Source organism: Perna viridis, chromosome 3 (assembly GCF_037379345.1).
Source record: "Perna viridis isolate PV_CMFRI_1.1 ecotype Kerala chromosome 3, ASM3737934v1, whole genome shotgun sequence".
Lineage (NCBI taxonomy): Eukaryota > Metazoa > Mollusca > Bivalvia > Mytilida > Mytilidae > Perna > Perna viridis.
In genome coordinates, this window is record NC_142447.1 from 51,212,513 (window position 1) to 51,233,250 (window position 20,738).

The 20,738-nt window shown below is 32.3% G+C and overlaps 1 protein-coding gene across 1 annotated transcript in view; it reads right to left on the reverse strand.

Annotated features, from left to right (window-relative positions):
• Positions 1 to 20,738, reverse strand: part of LOC148622796 (jumonji domain-containing protein 1C-like) — a 74,611-nt gene that overhangs the window by 39,353 nt on the left and 14,520 nt on the right. The window contains exons 2-4 of the mRNA XM_088572998.1: positions 18,858 to 19,010; positions 6,711 to 6,827; positions 1,263 to 1,469 (exon numbers count right to left, since the gene is read on the reverse strand). Of these exons, the coding sequence (XP_088429124.1) occupies positions 1,263 to 1,469; positions 6,711 to 6,827; positions 18,858 to 19,010 (477 nt within the window). The remainder of the gene's footprint in view (positions 1 to 1,262; positions 1,470 to 6,710; positions 6,828 to 18,857; positions 19,011 to 20,738) is intronic.

Sequence of the window (20,738 nt, forward strand, 5' to 3'; positions counted from 1 at the left end):
CAGACAAATCAGAAAGGTTGGCATCAATGTGGAAATAATTTACATTAGGTAAGGTATTTTGCAGAGTCATCCAAGACAATAATGACAGACATATAAACTAAATTCAAACTGTTGAGTGCAATACCTCGCAAATAAAAGATCAGTTAACAAAGTGAACTTGTTCGATGTACAACAGTAACAGATTATTTATTATACAATGTACTCTATTAAAACAATTTTCAGCTTAAGAAAAAAATTTCCTTGATGATAATAAGATTTCCAAAAACTTAACACTTTTATCAATATGAATTTTCCAGTCAATTTTACTGAGTTAAAATCACTGCTCTTCACTTCTTGTTTATTAATGATAAACTATTTATGAAAGGCTGGAGAATTTGACTGATAAATGTGTTCAACGGAACATGCTTAACACATTATATGCTTCTTGACACATTACTGCAAGAACTAAATTTCCTAAATACAGATTTATTACTAAATATGATCTTTCAAGGCCAAAAAGGAGTCCCTCAAATCTTCAGTTGATATGAAAACTAGATCTCAAATCTATTTGCAGAAATAGAATATCATTGAGCTGAATAATTGTAAGAAACATATTTACTGGTTCTAAAACAGGTATTGAATGATATAAAAGGAATAACATTTGGACTATATTTTTGTGTAGTGTTCAGAAATAGTCTGGCAGTTCTAGTGATAGACCACAAGTAACTTATAATTTAAAGGGCTAAATTGCATGAATATTGGGAATTACAATGCAAGGAAGTAATGTGGTTTTTTTTTCACCTTCAGCATATTTCCAATTATTCATATAATAACCCTCTTTAAAGAATAATATTTTTTTTATATGAATAAAGATGTTAAATATTCTAAATCCATTTACCACGTAGAATATGCACTAGAGCAATTTAAAAAAATATATTAATATTACCACAGTTTAAAGACTTAAGCAACTTTACACACGATATACTGTCAGAGCCAAACACCATGGTCACAATCTAGGATGCTGTAATTTTGTTAGTATTTTGTCTGTAACATGAGTCATGCTTTATTATTTCTTTAACCACCACAGTGGTCTAAAATAATTTGTATGGAGTTATTTCAGAATAGGTTCTTAAATATATGGGAAATATTATGTTGATTTACACCTTTACATATTTGCCATACATACAAAAACAGGTCTCTATTAGCAGTTCAAAGTTCATAATTCACTCAACCACCCCTTTAGAGGACCAGCACCTCCCAATGTATCAGCTAGCCAAACTAACCTTAGTTGCATGATTATAAGACTGGATTACAGCTGTATACCACTGTGTTGTACCCTCTGCTCTATAAACCTCAACTCTGTACCCAACAAGAACAGTAGGAGTAGTTAGTAGTATTTTTTGACTATCCTGGTAGTCAAACCAATTCTTTACAGCTTGACCAACCTGTGGGAACCCCTCAAATGTGGGGTGGTGCAGCTGCTCTCCTTCCTGAAAATAACAAAATTAATTACATCTCTTGGTGCTGCTGTTATTTATGGTGTATCTGGGGCTGATCAAAATTTCAATGTGAAATGACCCCTGACTGGTAAATTAATTTGCAGGTGGTCCATGTAATGACCTGCATATGACCTACTTCTGCATACAAACTATTGGTATGCTAAGTTTCTTTGTGTTGTTAACAACTTTTTATGAAGGCAAATCTCAAAATGGTTTCTATTCATATGTGAAAATAAAGAAGCTACTGTTGCAACATAAATCAGACAGATGGATGACATTTATCTGATTATTTCAACAATTAGAACATATAATTAGCATCAGCACAATTCTATACTACTGATCAAGAGAACTAAAGGTTTTAGGCTTTTAAGACAAAAATAAGTATGTACATTCCTAGTACAACAGACAAGTGCAAGAAATAGTCCTAATTAAGAAGACTAAAATGGGTCAAATAGAAATATACCAGTGTATAGCCCAGTCATAGCACTTACAATGGGTTTCTAATGCCAATATTTTTTGGGATTTGCTTCTTCATAACTAAATGAATTGTACAATTACAACCAAGTTAAACGTTTTGAAAGACTATTCCTTATTAGCTTACAAAGAAATACTGTAATTTTATCTAATCTGAATTTCCTGGCCTAGTACATTGTTGTTTACAGAATTAGATGACCTTTGAACCTGAGGGTTCAATAGAAAGCAGATGAATGGACAAGGAGACTTTAATTCCAGTTTAAGGTTATAAAAGGTTTGAATAGTAGATATTTGGCTGAGCAAATTACTTCAAACTTCCTTGAAGAGAAAGGATTTATTCTTCATTTCAAAGTCTATTCATTACATGAAATGCCTTTAGAAATATCTCTGATATCAGTATGGAAATTACTCCAAGTACACCACCAGGAGTTTAATGTGAAGAGCTATTTCTTTGATAAATGGCAGTATTGATTTATGGGAATCTAAAGACTTGACATTTCATTCTGTGTCTAGATCAATACTAACACTCATGTTACATAATTTCTTCAGTTTTCCTATTTCTTGAACAAATTATCTTTAAATCAATATTGTTTGCTTTTCCTGACTTATTTTACTAAGTCAAATGAGACAGAATTACAAGGATCATTCATTCTTCTGATCATGTGGTATCACAGGGAGGATACATCTAAAATAAGGAGGGGTCATTATGTTTAATCCCTAGAATAAGTTTTAATAAGACAAAACTAGTCTTGAATTATAAAGGGATTAAAACAGTTTTAATACAGTGTGATCATTTTTCATGTATTAAAAAAAAAAACCAACACCAAATCCTGTGCTTAAAAGCTGGTGATATATATCAATGATTTGTAATTTTTTGTCTGATAGTTGTGATACTTGTGTTTATCCAACTCCTCCTAATCTTCAAAATGGAATTATGGAGTCTTATGGAAGTCAGAAGTGTAGTGTTTTGTTGTATTGAAGTACACATAGCAGCTATTTAAGTATTTCAGTTTGTTATGTTTGTCTCCCCTCCCCTGGTTTTGAAATTCAAAGGGGTTAACTCCCACAAAATTCTTTGTGGATCATAATTTTTTTGTTATATGCCTAACTATAAATCATGTCCTGACTAACTACTAAGTTTTTTTTTAAATTTGGTGCAATAGTTTCTGAGGAGTACGGCTTAAAAAGGTGTGACAGGTGGATGGATATACACACATACAGACAGACAGACACATAGGGAGAAAACAATGTCTCCCCATCAAAATTGGGTGAAGACATAATCAGCTGTAGCCTATCAACCAAAAAGTTCAAGTTCAATAGCACAGAGTATATTTTATGGAAGGGGTGTGGCTGAGATGAAATCTCCTTAAAATTTTCAAAGCATGGGTTAAAACAGTCAAAAAAATGAGGATAAGCGATTTCAGTCACACATGAAGTTGTTAATAACTTCAAATCCTGAATCTGGCCATGACAGTTAGTAGCTTGACCTTTTCAAGATGTTACTTTCATCAAGGCATTATTTTATGCAATAAAAACTTTTTAAAGTTTGAGTTGAGCAAGGAAGATAATTTATAGTTAATTAAAACTTTTCATATATTTTTAATTCTAGCATGATTCCTTGTGTTGGATGAAAATGGGGATGTGTAAATTGCTGACAATAAGTGAATTTCTTCATCAATTCATTGGTGAACCTTGAGGAAAGGAAAAGTGTAAAAAGTGCTTATGATAATTTACTGTCTGAACCAGCTCATGAAAAAACTACACAGTTATACTGTTATAATAAGGCAATTAGTGAGCTTTAGTGGACTTAAAATTGGTCTACTTGTGGTATAATCATTAAACCTCATTACACCAACATATTTATGTTTTAACAAGCACTTAAATAACATTTTCTTCTAACAATGTAACAATGCTGTTAGGTACTCATAATAGACATCAGTTATGAATATTTGCTTTTTTTTGTCAATAACAACTTATTTACACAGATATTAATTGGGAAGTACTCTTGCATAGGTTATTTCTGATCTCAGACATCTCAAAGGGGAAATCAATGAAAAGTTGGCCAAGTTCCACATGAACATTTTGATTTAAGAATGTTATACAAAGGATCTTGTCATTATGAATACATTATTCATATCACATCAAAATACTATGGAACATTAATTAAATGTTTTTAAGTCTACAGCCATGCATGTCCATCATTACAACAGCCCTAAGCAAGCTGTGACAAAAACATACATGAGAAAGTTATTTATTGTATAAATATGCACCAAACTTGGTAAACAAAACATGAATAAATTTTTTTTTACATCCTGGAAAGTGGGCTAATCATGAGAGCTAGCATTTTTTCAATAGTTTCAAGTATTCAAAGTTTGAAACATGTTTGTTTAAAACATTTGTCCATTTGTTTTGGTTGTTGTAAGTTGCTTTTTCTATGCAATGCTCTTTTTTTCCAGTCTCTTATTTCCTAGAAAGTATTTCTTCTCACTGTTACACCCCTCTAAATAAATCCCATATATGGATGACTGACTATTTTGGAGAATAATAAAGGCTTTACAGAAATTTTCTCAACCACATATAATGTGAAGTACAATTCAAATATTGACATAAGAAGGGAGTATTCAAATGTAAAATCTTGATTTAAAACTTAACAAACAGGTCTATAAATAAAGCCTACATACACCTGTAACTAGCTAGGAAGAAAATGGGGAACATTTCAAAATACCCTGAAACAGTAATGAATATCCTAACTGTAGGCACATTAAGGGATTACAATCTACAATTATCAAGCCTCATGTCCACATGTAAAATACAGTATACATATAATTTTTTTTTATGTCATTCTGATATCACAAGGTTTTATGTTTTCTTTGTGAAGTACAGTTTAGAATTGATTAATTATTTTCTAAGACTGTCCATATACCTCTAACTAACTAGTGACTTTTTTCATCATCTATTAACTATAGCCAAATAAGCTAGAAGTGACTGAATACTCCAAAGTGTATTTGGTCAAGGGAATCTCAGCCTGACTTGTGTGATATGGAACAACTTTATATTTATCCAGACTTTATTCAGTTATTACCTAGAAACCAGAAATTGTTTTTCTCCTCTTGACTGCCCTAAATCTTCAACAGTTTAAGTTCATATCTCCTAAAAATCAATCTGGTATGAAAACTTATGGCACAACTTTATAGTGATCAAAAGTTGTCATGGTTCACAAATGAAATTTTTGAAATCATTCAAATAACAAAATAAGATCGACCAGCAGTCATGTATAATGGTTCATAGTTGTTTTTCTGCTCCATTATCCATATACAATTTATACCATCTCAGATTCTCATAAATGTAGACAAAAAGCACTGAATAATGACATCTATCAATCAAATATTAGACCAGTAAACATGAGACATATCCCACCTACAATCGTCAAAAGTTATAGCCAACTATAATTCATTTACATTCGTGGCCAATTACAATAACAAATTTTATAAAAGTTTCATGAAATTCCAATTCTTATTTCCCCGCAAACACTGGAATTAAAAGTTTTAGGCAAGTTTATAATACATCAGTATTCATGAGTTTTATTTGTAATTCAAATTTAAACCTGGATCAGAGCTCACACTACTGAGTGATTCTGGCGAAATAATCCCCCTATGATCACTTACTTCACCCTCAGACAACACCAAAAGGGAAGTGAAAACGCCCTCTCATTTTCTAAAATCCCCCATAATCAGGACTGTACTCCGTCTTTTAGTGGTATTTTGACCAGAGTTATCTTTTTTCCGATCACAATTCAATGGTGACAAAAATTACACCTGTTTGAGGAAATAAATTATAAAAATCTCGAAATCTATCAAATTTCAGTTACAAGCAAACATTTTAATCAGCTTTTGGTTCCAAACATTAAAGTCAGAATACAGAATGAACATTCTAAACTTCAGCTTACAATAACTCATGTTTTATCGTTCATAATTAATTACGAAACTTGCAAATTTGTTGTGCTGTTTCTCAGTTAAATTTATCTCAATTGATAATTCGATAGCAAATCTGAAGAGTTTCTTTTGATCTTCTTGCTTCATAACATTTCTTTAGCTTGAGACAAATTCGTACCGACCACTACAATATGTGTCAATGAAGTTTCAGTCTTGATTTGTCAGTAATAAATTTTGAACATGATTATTGATACTCTTGATATCAAGAATCTGGATATTTTGAACAAGAAATCATTATGGATTCAGTGGGACAAGGAGAAAAAAAAGAACAAAATGAAAATGTCAACAGAATGTCTGCCTGAAATTTTCTATTCCAGTGCTGCTAAAAAAGACAAAATCAAAAGAACAATGCATTGCAAGAAGCTTTTGCTTTACTCAATCATGTATTAATTTTGCTGTAATAAATTTGGTAAGGGGTAGAGGTATAGATTAGAAATTCAATTTCATGAATATATTAATACAGTCAATCATTCAGTCAGCAGGATGATTTCATTTTGTCCAAATATTTAATTTCTTACATATGTAGCTTAAAGAAAAAGTAACACTAAAAGAAAATAAACAGATGAAAATGCCTGCTTACATTGTGTGCATTTAAAGTAACATATAATTTTAAAAATGCATTCACTTCTCCCTAATTACTCCAAACTTTTCCCTAGTGTCTCTATGAAAGAGAAGTCACTTCTCCCTGTTTTTCTCAAGTAGATATAGCCCTGCTGGGTACATGATAAATAATAACCTACAATGACTTATAAAATATAAAACTTACCTGGAAGCTCTTTATAATTTTTTCATCAACAAATGCAATTTTCTTATCCACCAAAAATTCTACAGGTTTCCTTTTACTTGTAGCACAACCTGATCTGTCAACAATACAGCGAAAATTCTAAAATGATAAAAGACAGATCTAAGTAAAAGGGAAATAACCACTTTGGGACAATTTGTTCTCAATTTAACTGATGTTTTAATATAGTTAAAGAAAAAAAGGAAATAAGGATAAAATGTTCCCTATGATTCAAGGAATAGTTTTTACAACAGAAATCAACCCAAGAATATAAAATATTGGTTTCTTGCCAACAATCCAAATAAAATGAATTACTATATTTTTCATCCCAAACTATTCCATCTAGTTATGAACTTAAAAAAAAAAATTTCAAGATTTCTGGATTTTATTTTTCATTCAAAGTATGTAAATACAGATTCTCTTTCTATTTCTCCACTCCACATAGTTAAATTCTAGATATATATTAATCACCCCTGTAGTTTAAAACTCATGTGCATTTATAATCACTGGCTTAGAATGGGAGAAATGCTAATGCCCCACTCAATGGACTTCCATGTAGCTTTACACACATGGTTATCACATGTTTAAGTCTGTTAAACCACAGTATCGCTACAATACTCTGTCTCTTACTTGTTTGGAAATAAAAATAACCCATATAAACAACATCAAATGAAAGAGATCAAACATTTTTTCTATAACCTTTCTAAGTATACTCAAAGCAGAACTCTGAACTTGATCTATAATCACTATACACTCACACACCGAAAAAAAAAATCACAATATTTGGGAAAAGTCAAGTTATTTTCATTAAAGATTTAACTAAATATAAGGCTATTTATTTCATCAAAAAGAGGAACTAAATGAAAACTTGATTGGTAACCCATCATAGTATACATATATTGAATATGAAAAGAATCCATGAATAAAATGCTTCCCAGACACAGCTTAATACAGTAACAGAGTAAGGATGGGGAATCTGAAAAAATCCTACTGTATATACTTGAGTATAAGTCAATCCACCTATAAGTCAGACACCCAGAACCTAGCCTTGGCCCACTTGAAAGTTGAACTGATTTCCAACAGCTGCATTGCTAATATTCCTTAATTACAATGAGTATACTTCAATAAATTTATGTTGAAATAAATAATTAAAAGCCAAAGTTGTTTTTCTAGTAGTAAGTAATTAAATTCTTGAGAAGCCATGTGAATTGTTTGGATACAGCGTTTTTTTCATTCATTCCAATTTTGGTAGAACTAATAACCCAAACAGATACAAGACAGGATCCAGAATGCCAGACTGGAAGTCCGGAAAATTTCCCATATTAGTCATTCCTGATTCAGGTCAAAATGGACAGTACAACTTGGTTCAGTCCTGAAAATAGTATGTTATCACAGGACCAAATGTCCTGAAATAAAAAAAAGTGAACATTTGGAAAGACTGCAGATATTGAAACTAGCAACGGTGGACTGTGACTGGTAAAAAATATTGTGGTCAGATATATCTCAAAGTTTTGAAGGTCCAGTGAAATTTTAGCCCTTACCCAAGAAAAAAATACGCTTTTTGCATATCGAGACCTTTTTGTTGTGAACTCTGGTTGATGCATTGGACAATTTTTAGAATTAAAATATGGTGTGTGCATATCGCGACCTTTTTTGTTGTAATCTGAGTTGATGCATTCTACTATTTTTAGAATTAAAATTGACCATGCATGAAATGAATGCTAATTGGTCAATTTTTTTATCTTTTCATTCAGAACTACTTCCAGTCCTTCAGCAGTCACTAAATATATATTGGTGAAGGAGTACATTGTGCATAAATTTAATATACAGCTGCGCTAAAAGCGCAAGATACACCCGTCCGTAAGAATAGCTGATGGTATAAATTTTAGAAAACAATAACCTGATTTCTGATTACCAAAAAATTAATATAATAAGTTTTTTCTTCAGTTATTCAAAAAGTATAAATGATCTTACAACTGTTTCACATGATGAAAGTATACAATTGCATTTAAAAGGGATTCTTTGTTTTTGAACTAGATAAAACTATAATAAACTACAGAATTGAAAACTGGACAAATAATTCATTATGTAATAATATTATTATGAGGTAAGACCTACAGTTAATAGTACAATTCCTTCTACTTCTACTGTATGGAAGTCCATATTGCCTTGTGGTCAGAATAATAAGTTTCTAAGGTACCACTCTGATAATTGTCAGTATTCATAAAAATCAAATCTATTATAGAATTGAAGTCGTTTGTTGGTCCCAGTATGATACAGCTTTTTAAGTAAGCAGCAATCTTATGTTGTGGTAATTACATCAGATTTGACAACAATATAGATTTTTAAGTGAATAAAGTTCCGTAACTCTGGAACGACAAATAAATAATTCTTCAAAATCGAAAGGGAGCATTCTTCCGTGAATATTAATATTGTGCTAAAATTTCATTTGAATCCGTAAAAGCGAATTTGAGTGATGGACGGAAGGACCAATGGATGCCCAAATGGACAATGGTATACCATTATACAACCATAATCTAGCATGTCTATAAAACTGTATGCAAAATTTCAAGAATTGTATCAGTACAGCTGAGTTATTACATCAGATTTGACAATAATATAAATTTTTAAGTGAATAAAGTTCCGTAACTCTGGAACGACAAATAAAAAATTCTTCAAAATCGAAAGGGAGCTTTCTTCTAATATTAATATTGTGCTAAAATTTCATTTGAATCTGTAAAAGCGAATTTGAGTTATCGCACGATGTGTGGACGGAAGAACGGACAATGGTATACCATAATACGTCCCGTCTATATAGACAGGCGTATAAAGATGTAAAACTGGCATTTATGTTATAATACGATGATGGGGCTGCGGATTCACTCGCTGTAGATCAAATGACTCTTATATTCCAGACAATAAATTAACGATACCATTTAAATACTTTCTTGTTTTGAGCCCTATATTATGTTTTCATGTTTTGATTTGGTCCTGTAAATCAAAATATGGTCCATCCTGTTTATATGTTTATAGGTCTGACTGTCCTGTAAATACCTTCAACAGTCTAAATCAAAATCATAAATATAATGAACAACAAAGAATATAGCAGAAAGTTTATGATACTCCAAAAACTCATTTTTGAAGACATTTCAGTAAGTTACGAGGTTTTAACCAGATCAAAGAATGAAGTCTTCAATGTTGCTAATTGTCAAATATTCACTGTCACTGATTTTGGCTTACTTTCAACATTCGAAATGTTACAAATGCTCTAAAATCGGGTGACTTCCGCTAAAATCCTAGTTCCCTCGATATTAATGTGTACTCTTTCATAACCATTTTGACCCAACTGTTTTCACACACATAGACATGTGTATGATTTGTTTTAAAAAGGGTACATTGTAGCGATCTTTGGGTCGCTTATGGGAACCAGTTTAGGAACCAGACTGGCAATGAATATTCTTAAATATCGGGGCTTGCTAATGTATATGACCTATATAGTCTTATAATGAGCGTCAATGCTTGAGTCCAAAATCATAAAAGGCCAGCATTGTGGCAAAATAAGACAACAGTGAATATTCTTTTACTGCATCATATTTTAGCTGCAAAAAGTAAAAGATGAGAGTCTTACCGACGTTTGCAATTTAAACATTGAGGTAAACAGCGCCAGTCTATTCAATATTGGTGTCACGCTCATGTCAATTATCAAGCTTTTGACATTTTCAAGCTGAAAATTTTAGTTTAGATCTCATCTGTAAGTCAAAACCCTTCCCAACAGTTAAAAAAATTTGGCTATACAGACTAAAAACTCTTTCACTTGATAAAGAAGAGGCAGGGGCAGCCTTATATTTCTTAGTGACTAGTTTTAATCTAGGATAAAATTCCGAAACATTTTTGATGTAGTCCCCCTGGTCGACCCCAACAATGTCCGCCATCATATTATTATGACAGGAAATGTATTGAACACATCAGGGTATGAAAAACTAGACCGAAACGGAATATCGGGAAATAGGTTCGTGATGTTGGCAACTTTTGATTATGAATTTCAACATCGATAAGTAAAATCAGCTGTAAAACGACCATTAAACAATGTCGGTAACAAACATTCCATTACTAGGCCAAAATTAAAATTGTCTATTTGCCGTTCACCGATCGACCTAATTCGAAGAGCTCGACCACACTTATTTTATTGCCAAATCTCAGACAATTATTTTTCTTGGAGGGTAAAAATTGGGGCGCAGCCTTTGTTTTAGCCGTTTCTCGATCTGTGTTGCAAAAATGCTTGGAAAGTCTGGTAATTGATCTTTTTTTTAAAGCGCTGTCTCAACTTACTTAATCAATGTGATTTTGATGGATAATCGGCCCAACGATGCTAAGTTCTTACCTTCTGTTCTTCCTTCAAAATAAAATACAGGAACACTTACAAATTTGTGCTGTTTGTAATAAATATAAATTTTTGTACTTTACAATTTCCCGACAAAATTTGCATGGAAAGATGTGTTTAAATACATCCCGATGATTTCACCCTTGAATTGATAAAAACGTCTGTGTTGGACAAATGGTTAATGGTGTAAATTTTCTCGGTAAATTTTAAACCAGACTTTGAGTAGGCAATTACAGTGGTTCACGACTTGATCAAAAACATTTAAAATATTAAACTTTTAAAGTTTTGAAAGATGCCCTGGCAAACACTCAACAGTAACAACAAGAGGCTCCCAGAAGCCTGAATCACTCACCTGGTTAAATTTCTGCCTTTTCAAGGACAACAACTCTAACAAGGAGTTTTCTGACAATTTTGACTCCATGAAGACTTTGGTAGGACCTATCTATTATAGTTTTCAAGATATTGGCTGAAAACTGCTAAAAATATTTTTTGCCTTTCTAGGGCAATAACTCTTACATGGAGTTGTCTGACAATTTTGATGCCTGGAGACTTTTGTAGGCCTTATAATAAGAATCATTTCAGCAATTGAAAGTTTCATTCTACCTATCATAGTTTTTAAGATATTGAAAATTGTAAAAAAGCATTTTTCACCTCTCAAGGGCAACAACTCTTACATGGAGTCGTCTGACAACAAGGATTATTTCATTAACTGAAAGACATTGGCTAAACCTAACCGTTTTTGCAAAAAACTACTCTCTGACCCCTATGTTACATTTTTAGTAAAAAATTAAAATTTCATTTTAATTCGGATACCCTAAAAAACATAATTACCAAGACTCATTGAATTCGGTATAGTAGTTTCTGAGGAGAAGATTTTTGAAAGTAATAACATACATAAAGCAAATAACATACAAAAAGGGCAATAACTCCAAAACAGGTCAACAGATTTTCACCAAGATTTGGGGAACAGCAAACAAACATATTTTTATGTTTGGCCCTACCACAGAGGTCATACCCTGAACAGCAAGGGCAAGTATTGACCCATCATTCAAATTTGATACAGCTCTGAGTGTTGATTATGACTAGATATTTGACACAGGATAAGAATTTGATCAGAAGTGAAGTGATCACTTTTTGGCCCCTTATTCCTAAAGGGTTGAAGTAGAAACTACCAAAATCAATCCAAACCGTGTTATGGGGGAATGATACTTGTGATACAACTTCAAAGCAATTCATTCCCTTTAACTCAAATTATTATCCAGAAATTAAAAAAAAAAAATTAAAAACTTGATTCTGCCCCTTTCGTGGTAACTTATTCTTACTTGGCTCAAGTCATAACCCCAAAAATCAATCCCATCTTCTTTAGGTGGTATGGCACCTTGTATTAAAATTAATATAAAATCCATTCATTTTTACTACAGCTATTGATGAAAACCATATATTTTCACTCAAGTTATTGTTCCTTTCATTTTTAAGTCGCTTATATTGTTAGCAACTTCTTGCAGTCGTAATTTCCTGTACTTAATATTCGCATATGATTTGCATTAATGTGTAGTTATACGCCTCATAATTCAGCAGATCTTCCCCGTGTTCACCTCCACAGCATTATAGTTCTAGATTCATACGAGATAAAAATGTACTTCTTAAATATCTTACACGTGTGTTCTACGTGTGTTTCTTGCTTGAATGAGAACGGGAAGTTTACATGAAATGATCAGTTAGCTTTGAACATTACCCAGTTTCCGATTCAGACACTGAGGCTAGTCACATGACTTTATAGGTCATATGCATTAGCATGCCCCTATATTTATGAATATTCATTGCCAGCTGCTTAATCTGGTTCATAAACTGGTTCCCTGTCAATATCAAAAGCAGCCCAAACATCGCTACAACATACCTTTTTAAAACATATCATACACATGTCTATGTGTGTTTTTTTGCTTGTATTAGAACCGGAATTTTATACTTAAAGATAAAATGATCAGTTAACATTGAATTTATGTAATATTACCCAGTTTCCAATTCAGTGACAGTAAATATTTGAAGATTAGCGACTTTGAAGACTTCAATCTTTGATTTTCTCAAGTTATTGTCCCAACATAAGGAAAATGCTTGTTTAAGGCCCTTTTTTGGCCACTAATTCCAGCAAAGTTCAAGTATAACACCAGAAAATCAATCCAAGCCTTCCTTTGCTGGTATAGCATCTTTGTATACAATTTCACAGTAATCCATTCATTAATAGTCAAGTTATTGTCTTGACACCAGGAAAATGCATGTTTCTGGCCACCTTCTTGGCCTCTTATTTCTAAATTATTCAAGTCTTAAGCACCAAAATCTACACCAGTCTCACCATTGTCGTATAGAATATTGTAGAACAATATCACAGACATTCCTATGCTTTTACTGGAGTTATATTGTTAAATTCTATGAAATGCTTCATTTTGGCCACTTTTTCTAAAATGTTAATGGCAATGACCCCCAAATTCAATACATTCCTTTTGCAGTTAAAAACTTTGTAATAAAATTTAATAAAGAGCAAACAAAAAATATTTAAGTTACTGTGAAAGTACTATTGTTCGTGGGGTACCAATTTTCCTTGTTTTCAGTTTTCGTTTGGGCAAGTCAGATAATGAAATTTAATTCCCAATGAAAAGCAGATTCCCATTGATGTGTATACTGAAATCCTCAAAACCACGAATTCAAGAATCCACCACTTGTGTATTTCCCTAATCCACGAATTAAAGTACTCCCACAGTATCACACAAAAGCTAAGTCTACAGAAGACGACAACCGCGCCATACCATTAAAGACTGCCATTTTTCTGCAGTCATATAAAAACTGTTAAAGTAACGGCATGGACACTTGCTCCCATACATTGCCAATTTAATAGCTAATATTTTCTTCAGCAAAAGTTGTTTAAAAATCATTTTTATACATTCAAGTCAAAAAAAATTCCAGAAAGGTGGTATTTTTTTTTTTTATGAAACTGATTAATTCCATGGCCCATTATTTCATATTAATATGTTTCAAAGAGTGCAGCTTGATTTGACACCAGAGGTCAAAACCTGACAGTTGGGGAAAGTTTGGACCCACCATTTAAGTGGTCCAAACATTTAAGCCTGGCTTTTAATTTGTTAACTCCCTCAGAGGAAGTTATATGCCTTACATTTGGCTAAGCACCAAAAGACTACCCTCCTGACCAAACTGTGTAGGACCAAATTTTGACTGCTATGGTATACAGATGTTTTAAATCAGTATAAGAAGTTTAGTTCTATAATATGTTGTTGAAGTAAAATATATGAAATATAATTATGTACAACTATTTACTGAACCAGTTTACATGAAAATCAAAATTTTGAATTCTAGGAGAATTTGTCAACTCATAGATTTACTTCAAATATTGCTAATATCTTGTTTCTCATTTTTTAAAAATTAAACAAATGAGAAACATGATACTAAGAAGTTTGTTAACACTGCTGGGGTGTTTTATCAAAATAGTTGCCCGGGTGTTGGTAACATTGCTCTCAGACAACACCATAAGCAACCAGAAGTCACCCTTTCACTTTAAGACATCATCAAAAATCGGGTCTTTAATGCGTTATCTTTCTTTCAATAACAATTGAAACAAAAATGAAAAATCAAAAGAATCTTCAAAATCTAAGGACTATTCAATTACAAATAAGTTTTTTTATCAGCTTTTTTAATAAATATTCAAGACAGAATTATGAAATAAACATTCTTCACTACTGCTAATACTAATTACACAGACAGGAAAATATGACAGTGCCATATTAAATTAATACTGAAAATTGTTCCTGAAAAATATAACACTAGGAAGGTCTTTCAAAAAGTATTTTAGCAAACAATACATATCAGATTTTTTAGCCTTATGCAGGGTCAGGCACACACAAAATGACTACTGGTCCTAAACACCTCAAATTTAATTATTGGTAGTTTCGCAGATGAAAAATTCTGTTTGATGCAGATTTCAGGTAGACTGTAAAAAGTTCAAGTTACAATCCCTGAAATCTTTTGTGGTATGGTACTTTGTGGTATAATTTCATAAAGATCAATTCACTCAAGTTTTGCCTGGATATATAGAGATGCTGGATGACAACAATGCAGGGAATACCATAAAACGATCTCACTTCTTTTGGCAGTCATATAAAAATGATATTGTATATTTACACTGACATGATTCAAAACTGTCGTGATATAATTATTTTCCTTCAACAGTAGTTGAAGGGAAGTAACTTTCTGACTATTTTTTCCCTTCAACCAAACCAGAAAACTATTCTGACATATTCCCTCACTTTAATAACAAAATAGGTCAGTAAACTCATCAATCAATGTTCTGTTCAGACAAATCATCATTCAGAACCAAAGAATGTAAATCAAGCTTTAACCTCCCTTCTTATAAATCAATACATACCACTTCAAAAATATCTGTTCAAAATCCCAGTGGAAAATGTGTTTTGTGAAGGGCAAAATCAATAACAATTTAATATACTTTATTTGTCTGCATTTGGAATCCATGGGTAATAAAAACAAAAAGGATTTTACAATTTAATTTGATTCCTAATCAATGCAATTCTTCTCATCATCCCAAAAGTAATCCAGTTCTGACTTTTACTGAATCAATAATCATTAAATGGCAGCCTCACAATCACATGTAAAGTAAGAAACAATAACCATTGTCAGATTTGAAAGTATTTCTGATCAAGTGAAATTTCCTAAGAGATTTTCTGACAACAAAACTATTTCGTTATATCATCTTAGGAAAAAAATTATTTTGGAAACAGAACTTTCAAACCTTGAAAGTTTGAGCACATTCAACTCTTCTCAACTACCAGAAAATCATCACCCTGAAAAATGATTCTGAAGAAATACATCACTCATTATATTGCAGCAAAAACACTTTTCATGGACAGCTACACTTGCCATTAGAGCATAAGGGTATCCTTATTTATCTACTTATATTTCCCAATACTATTTCTTTCTTTCTCTGACTGGGTGGTTGTCTCTTTGTGACACTGTCCCACAGTCCCAAATCCTATTAAAAGACATTGATTTCTACCCATGGAAGTCTTTTAAGCAAACTCAAAGATGTCAGCAATTGGTTAACATCTCCCTTCCTAATTTAGCAGATAGGACTACTAACTTCTCCATAACAGCAGCTAGGACTGTTAACATCTCCCTTCCTAACTCGCATGCTCGGACTGTTAACATCTCACTTTCTATCTCAGCAGCTAGGACTGTTGACATCTCCCTATCTCACCAGCTAAGACTGTTAACATCTCACTTTCTATCTCAGCAGCTAAGACTGTTGACATCTCCATAACTCACCAGCTAAGACTGTTAACATCTCACTTTCTATCTCAGCAGCTAAGACTGTTGACATCTACCTAACTCAGCAGATAGGCTGTTGACATCTCCCTATCTCAGCAGCTAGGACTGTTGACATCTCCCTATCTCAGCAGATAAGTTGTTGACATCTCCCTAACTCACCAGCTAAGACTGTTAACATCTCACTATCCAACTCAGCAGCTAGGACTGTTTACATCTCCCTTCCTAACTCAGCAGCTAGGATGGTTAATATCCTCCTCCTGAATTCACCAGCTAGGATGGTTAACATATAACTTCCTAACTCAGGAGCCAGGATGATTGGCATCTCCCTTCCTAACTCAGGAGCCAGGATGATTGGCATCTCCCTTTCTAACTCGGGAGCCAGGATGATTGGCATCTCCCTTTCTAACTCAGGAACCAGGATGATTGGCATCTCCCTTCCTAACTCAGGAGCCAGGATGATTGGCATCTCCCTTACTAACTCAGGAGCCAGGATGATTGGCATCTCCCTTACTAACTCTGCAGTTCAATAGCTAGGATGGTTAATATTCAGCAACAAAGCAGTTTAACATCTTTAATCCCAAGTAAGCAACAAAAAATGTTTTAGAATATCTTCCTAACTCAGCAGCAAGAATGATTTATATCTTTATGTCAAACTCAGCAGCTAAGATGGTTAATATTTGTAAGCCCACCTCAACAGTTAGGGCTTATTTGTGGTGTTTCAGTTCATTTGATAAGTTTTAACAATAGAAATCTGCATCAGGAAGCGAACAATAAAACAGAAAAATCTTGCTTCAAACAGCGCAGGTATGTTACTTATTTACCAAAATAAAAATAAAATAGACCTATAATTATATCTTTTATTTGATTAAAGCTAAGCTAAAGCTTTAATTTGCACTACTTAATTCTCTTTCATCAACTAGTTACATGTATGTGGGGGGAACACTAAAAATCCAGAACAGTAAAAATGATTGTGGACAGTCACACTGCATCCATGCTTGACAAAATACATGTTATTGTAAATAATTTGCAGTTTAATACAATGTGAAAATGATGTAATTATAACTAGATAACACTGAGATGGAAACCATCTCTATTGACCTCCATTGCTTCAGTAAGGCCAAAATAAAAAATATCCTAGATTTTCATTCTTCCCAATCCCATTTTTTTCACACTCCCTGAAAAAATTTTTTAAGATTTTTTTTTCCAATTCAGGTCAATTTCTTTTATACTGACAGCATTTTTTCACTAAAATTGATTAAAAAAAATGGCCTGCCCCAGGTTTTGAAATTGGATGAGAATCTAGAAATTTTTTTATGATGGCACAAAGCAAATATTGAACATTCAAAGGAAAAAAATATACAGAAGATTTAAGCTGATCTACCCTATGAAAAATACCAAAATGCTTATACCATAAGACAACCAAGTTAATCTGTACTGCAAAATCATTAATTAGACCTTGAGGTCAAAGGTCATCAACCATGGTGTGACACACATCATCTTGAGCTCATCTACCCTTCTGTCAAAACTACATTTATAGCGGGACATGAATCTATATTGCAATATCATTAATTTTGTACCATATCCATAGTTACTCAGATAAATAAATTGGCTATGATAAGTCATAGAGAAAACTTTTATGAAAATTTTGTATTAAAATCATATGGTCAAAATATAAATATGGTCAATAAACAGTAAGTTGGTGGCATGTGAGTCTGAATCAAAATATCAAGTGGCAGTTAAAAGTAGTTGCACAGAAATCTGTCATAAAAAAAAAAGAAAAAGCAAAAAAAAAATAATTGTTGATAGACAAACAGAGCAGAGGGTATAATCAGTATTTATGAATTAAAAAAAATATACATATATCAATTTAAGCATTACCATCTGTAAGTGTTTAGTTAAAAAAGTCTGCAATAGTGTTTTTTTTTTTTTTCATGAATAGAAGTCGATAACCTGTCAAAAAATCAGTCATACATGGAAACAAATTATGTGTAGCCCAGAAAGATACACTCCCATACAAAAACTTCACTAAATCTCTGGATTTGCAGAAAGACAGAAGAATAAAACCCTTGTGGCAGGGCATAAAATACAGGACCTGTACAATGGTTTTCAATCACACTAACGAACTGCCATGACAATGACCTACACTGAACTCTATCTTCAAGGTGTAGCACAGATTAAATCACCAAGTAAATAAAGCCAACTATGACCAACCCCAAGTAACATTCTACTTCATCAATATAACAAAAACAAGATTCTACAGACAAGTAATATGTCCTATTATTATATCTGGAATTTTGTATTTACATTGTAAATAATAAAACAGAATATAAGATAAGGACATCATACAATACCTGTAAGCTTCTGTTGATGCATGTACATTAACAACATACTATTGAACTTACCAAAGCAGGCCAAAATAAAGATTCCTTAGAGTTTTCTGGATGGTCTCTTTCAGCCCAAATCACTGTATGCTCAACAAGGAAGATCTGGAACAGATCATGAACTCTAACCCACTCTCTTTTCTGCCAATCTTGGTTATCAAATTCAACAAGTATCTGAAGAATAAAATAAGACCTAGAAAGATCAATACAGTCACATTTATACAGTAAAGAAGTAGGCGTTCTACAGATCATTAATTATCAACAACAGCCGATTTACACATACAATTGCATGATTTTCAGGAGAGCTGTTGTTCTAGCAAAGCTGGTCCACATCTGGTACAGACAATGCATTTTAAGCAAAACTTGTCAAAGCACTAATAAATTGTCAGGTTAAGAAAATCACATGAAACATTCTGTTTTGATCAAGTTTAGTAATATTTTGCACATTCAGTGATTTGATTAACTGAATATTAACTTTTCAAGAAAATCCTTTAGAAACTTCTAAGGTTTACCAGTCAAAATGTTATGAACCACACAACAACATTTTATCACTTAGAATTTGAATGTTAATTTTTGGCATCAATGTCCAATTCCAGATAAAGTAATAATAAGAGCTTGCTCACCAGAAGCATGTTTTTTTCTTCTATTTTGTATTGGTTCTCTTGTTATAATGATTCTATGATAATTTTTTTTTTATAAATTACTTTTTACAATATATGACTAAAGCATTGTAAATAAGAAAATAATGTCTTGACCACTGCTATGGTGTAGTGAAAATCTTATACCCTGTTCACATGAACACCAAAATACCAAATTCAATGTTGAATTGGTCCTTAATACCACTTGAGTTCACACATACATGTAATCCTAATCATTTCTGAAGTTGTCAATATGATGACATTCCCTAAGGAGTTAGTCCAACATCTGAATTTATGTTAAATCTGTATTAAAATTTGACCATGAAAATGTAATACAATTGTAAATAGGTCAGCTATTAATTTTAAAGGATGCCTTGGAACAGCACTAGTCAAACATGATTTTTGGGGTTATTTTTTAGATCTACATCATATGGTAATTATTATATATATTCAAACATACGGTAAATACCATTTATATTATTCATGAACATCCATTGATAGAAAATGATTTCTTTGGTGGATCTTCAAAATTTTTTCTAACAGGAAAAGTGATGTACTGTCCACACATTCCAAGCCTATATTTGAATGTCAATATTTCTCAAGTTGTGTAACTGAATTATCAATGGGCTGAGTTGGTTTTAATCATACAATTACCAAGTTGCTAGAATTAAAGTCACTATTGTATTACCATTAAAAGCATATAACAGTATGTCTATTACTTGTGAAAAATGATGCATTCTGAATAAAATTGATTAGTGCCATACATGCTTCTACTTTTGTTTCTTTTATTATGCCTTCTTTTACTAGATGAAGAAGTAAATATACAATACTTACAATCCTTGATAAGTGTAATGATAAGTAACATTCAGCATGACTGTCAGTCAGCTAATCAAGATCTTACTTTTCAGCAAGTGCTTCTGATATCAAATGTATATGCACAACAGTACAGATTTCTAACACATGAATGTAGGTTTTCACAGTTAATATATCAAGTCATTATATAGAAAAAAAAAACACTTCCTTCTCAATAAACATTGGAAAGGAAGGTTGTGCTTAACTAGTATAATATAAATTGTAAGTAGTTACTACAATAATACTGCTTTTGAGGTTTTTATTGTACATTGTAGTTGAAATGACCCCATCATTTGGAAATAAAAGATATGATATGATATGATTTTCATGAGAAATCAGACACAATTAGGAAGAGAAAATGAACTATTTCATAAAAGTAAGAAATAGGTCAATAGTAACTACTGACTTTATC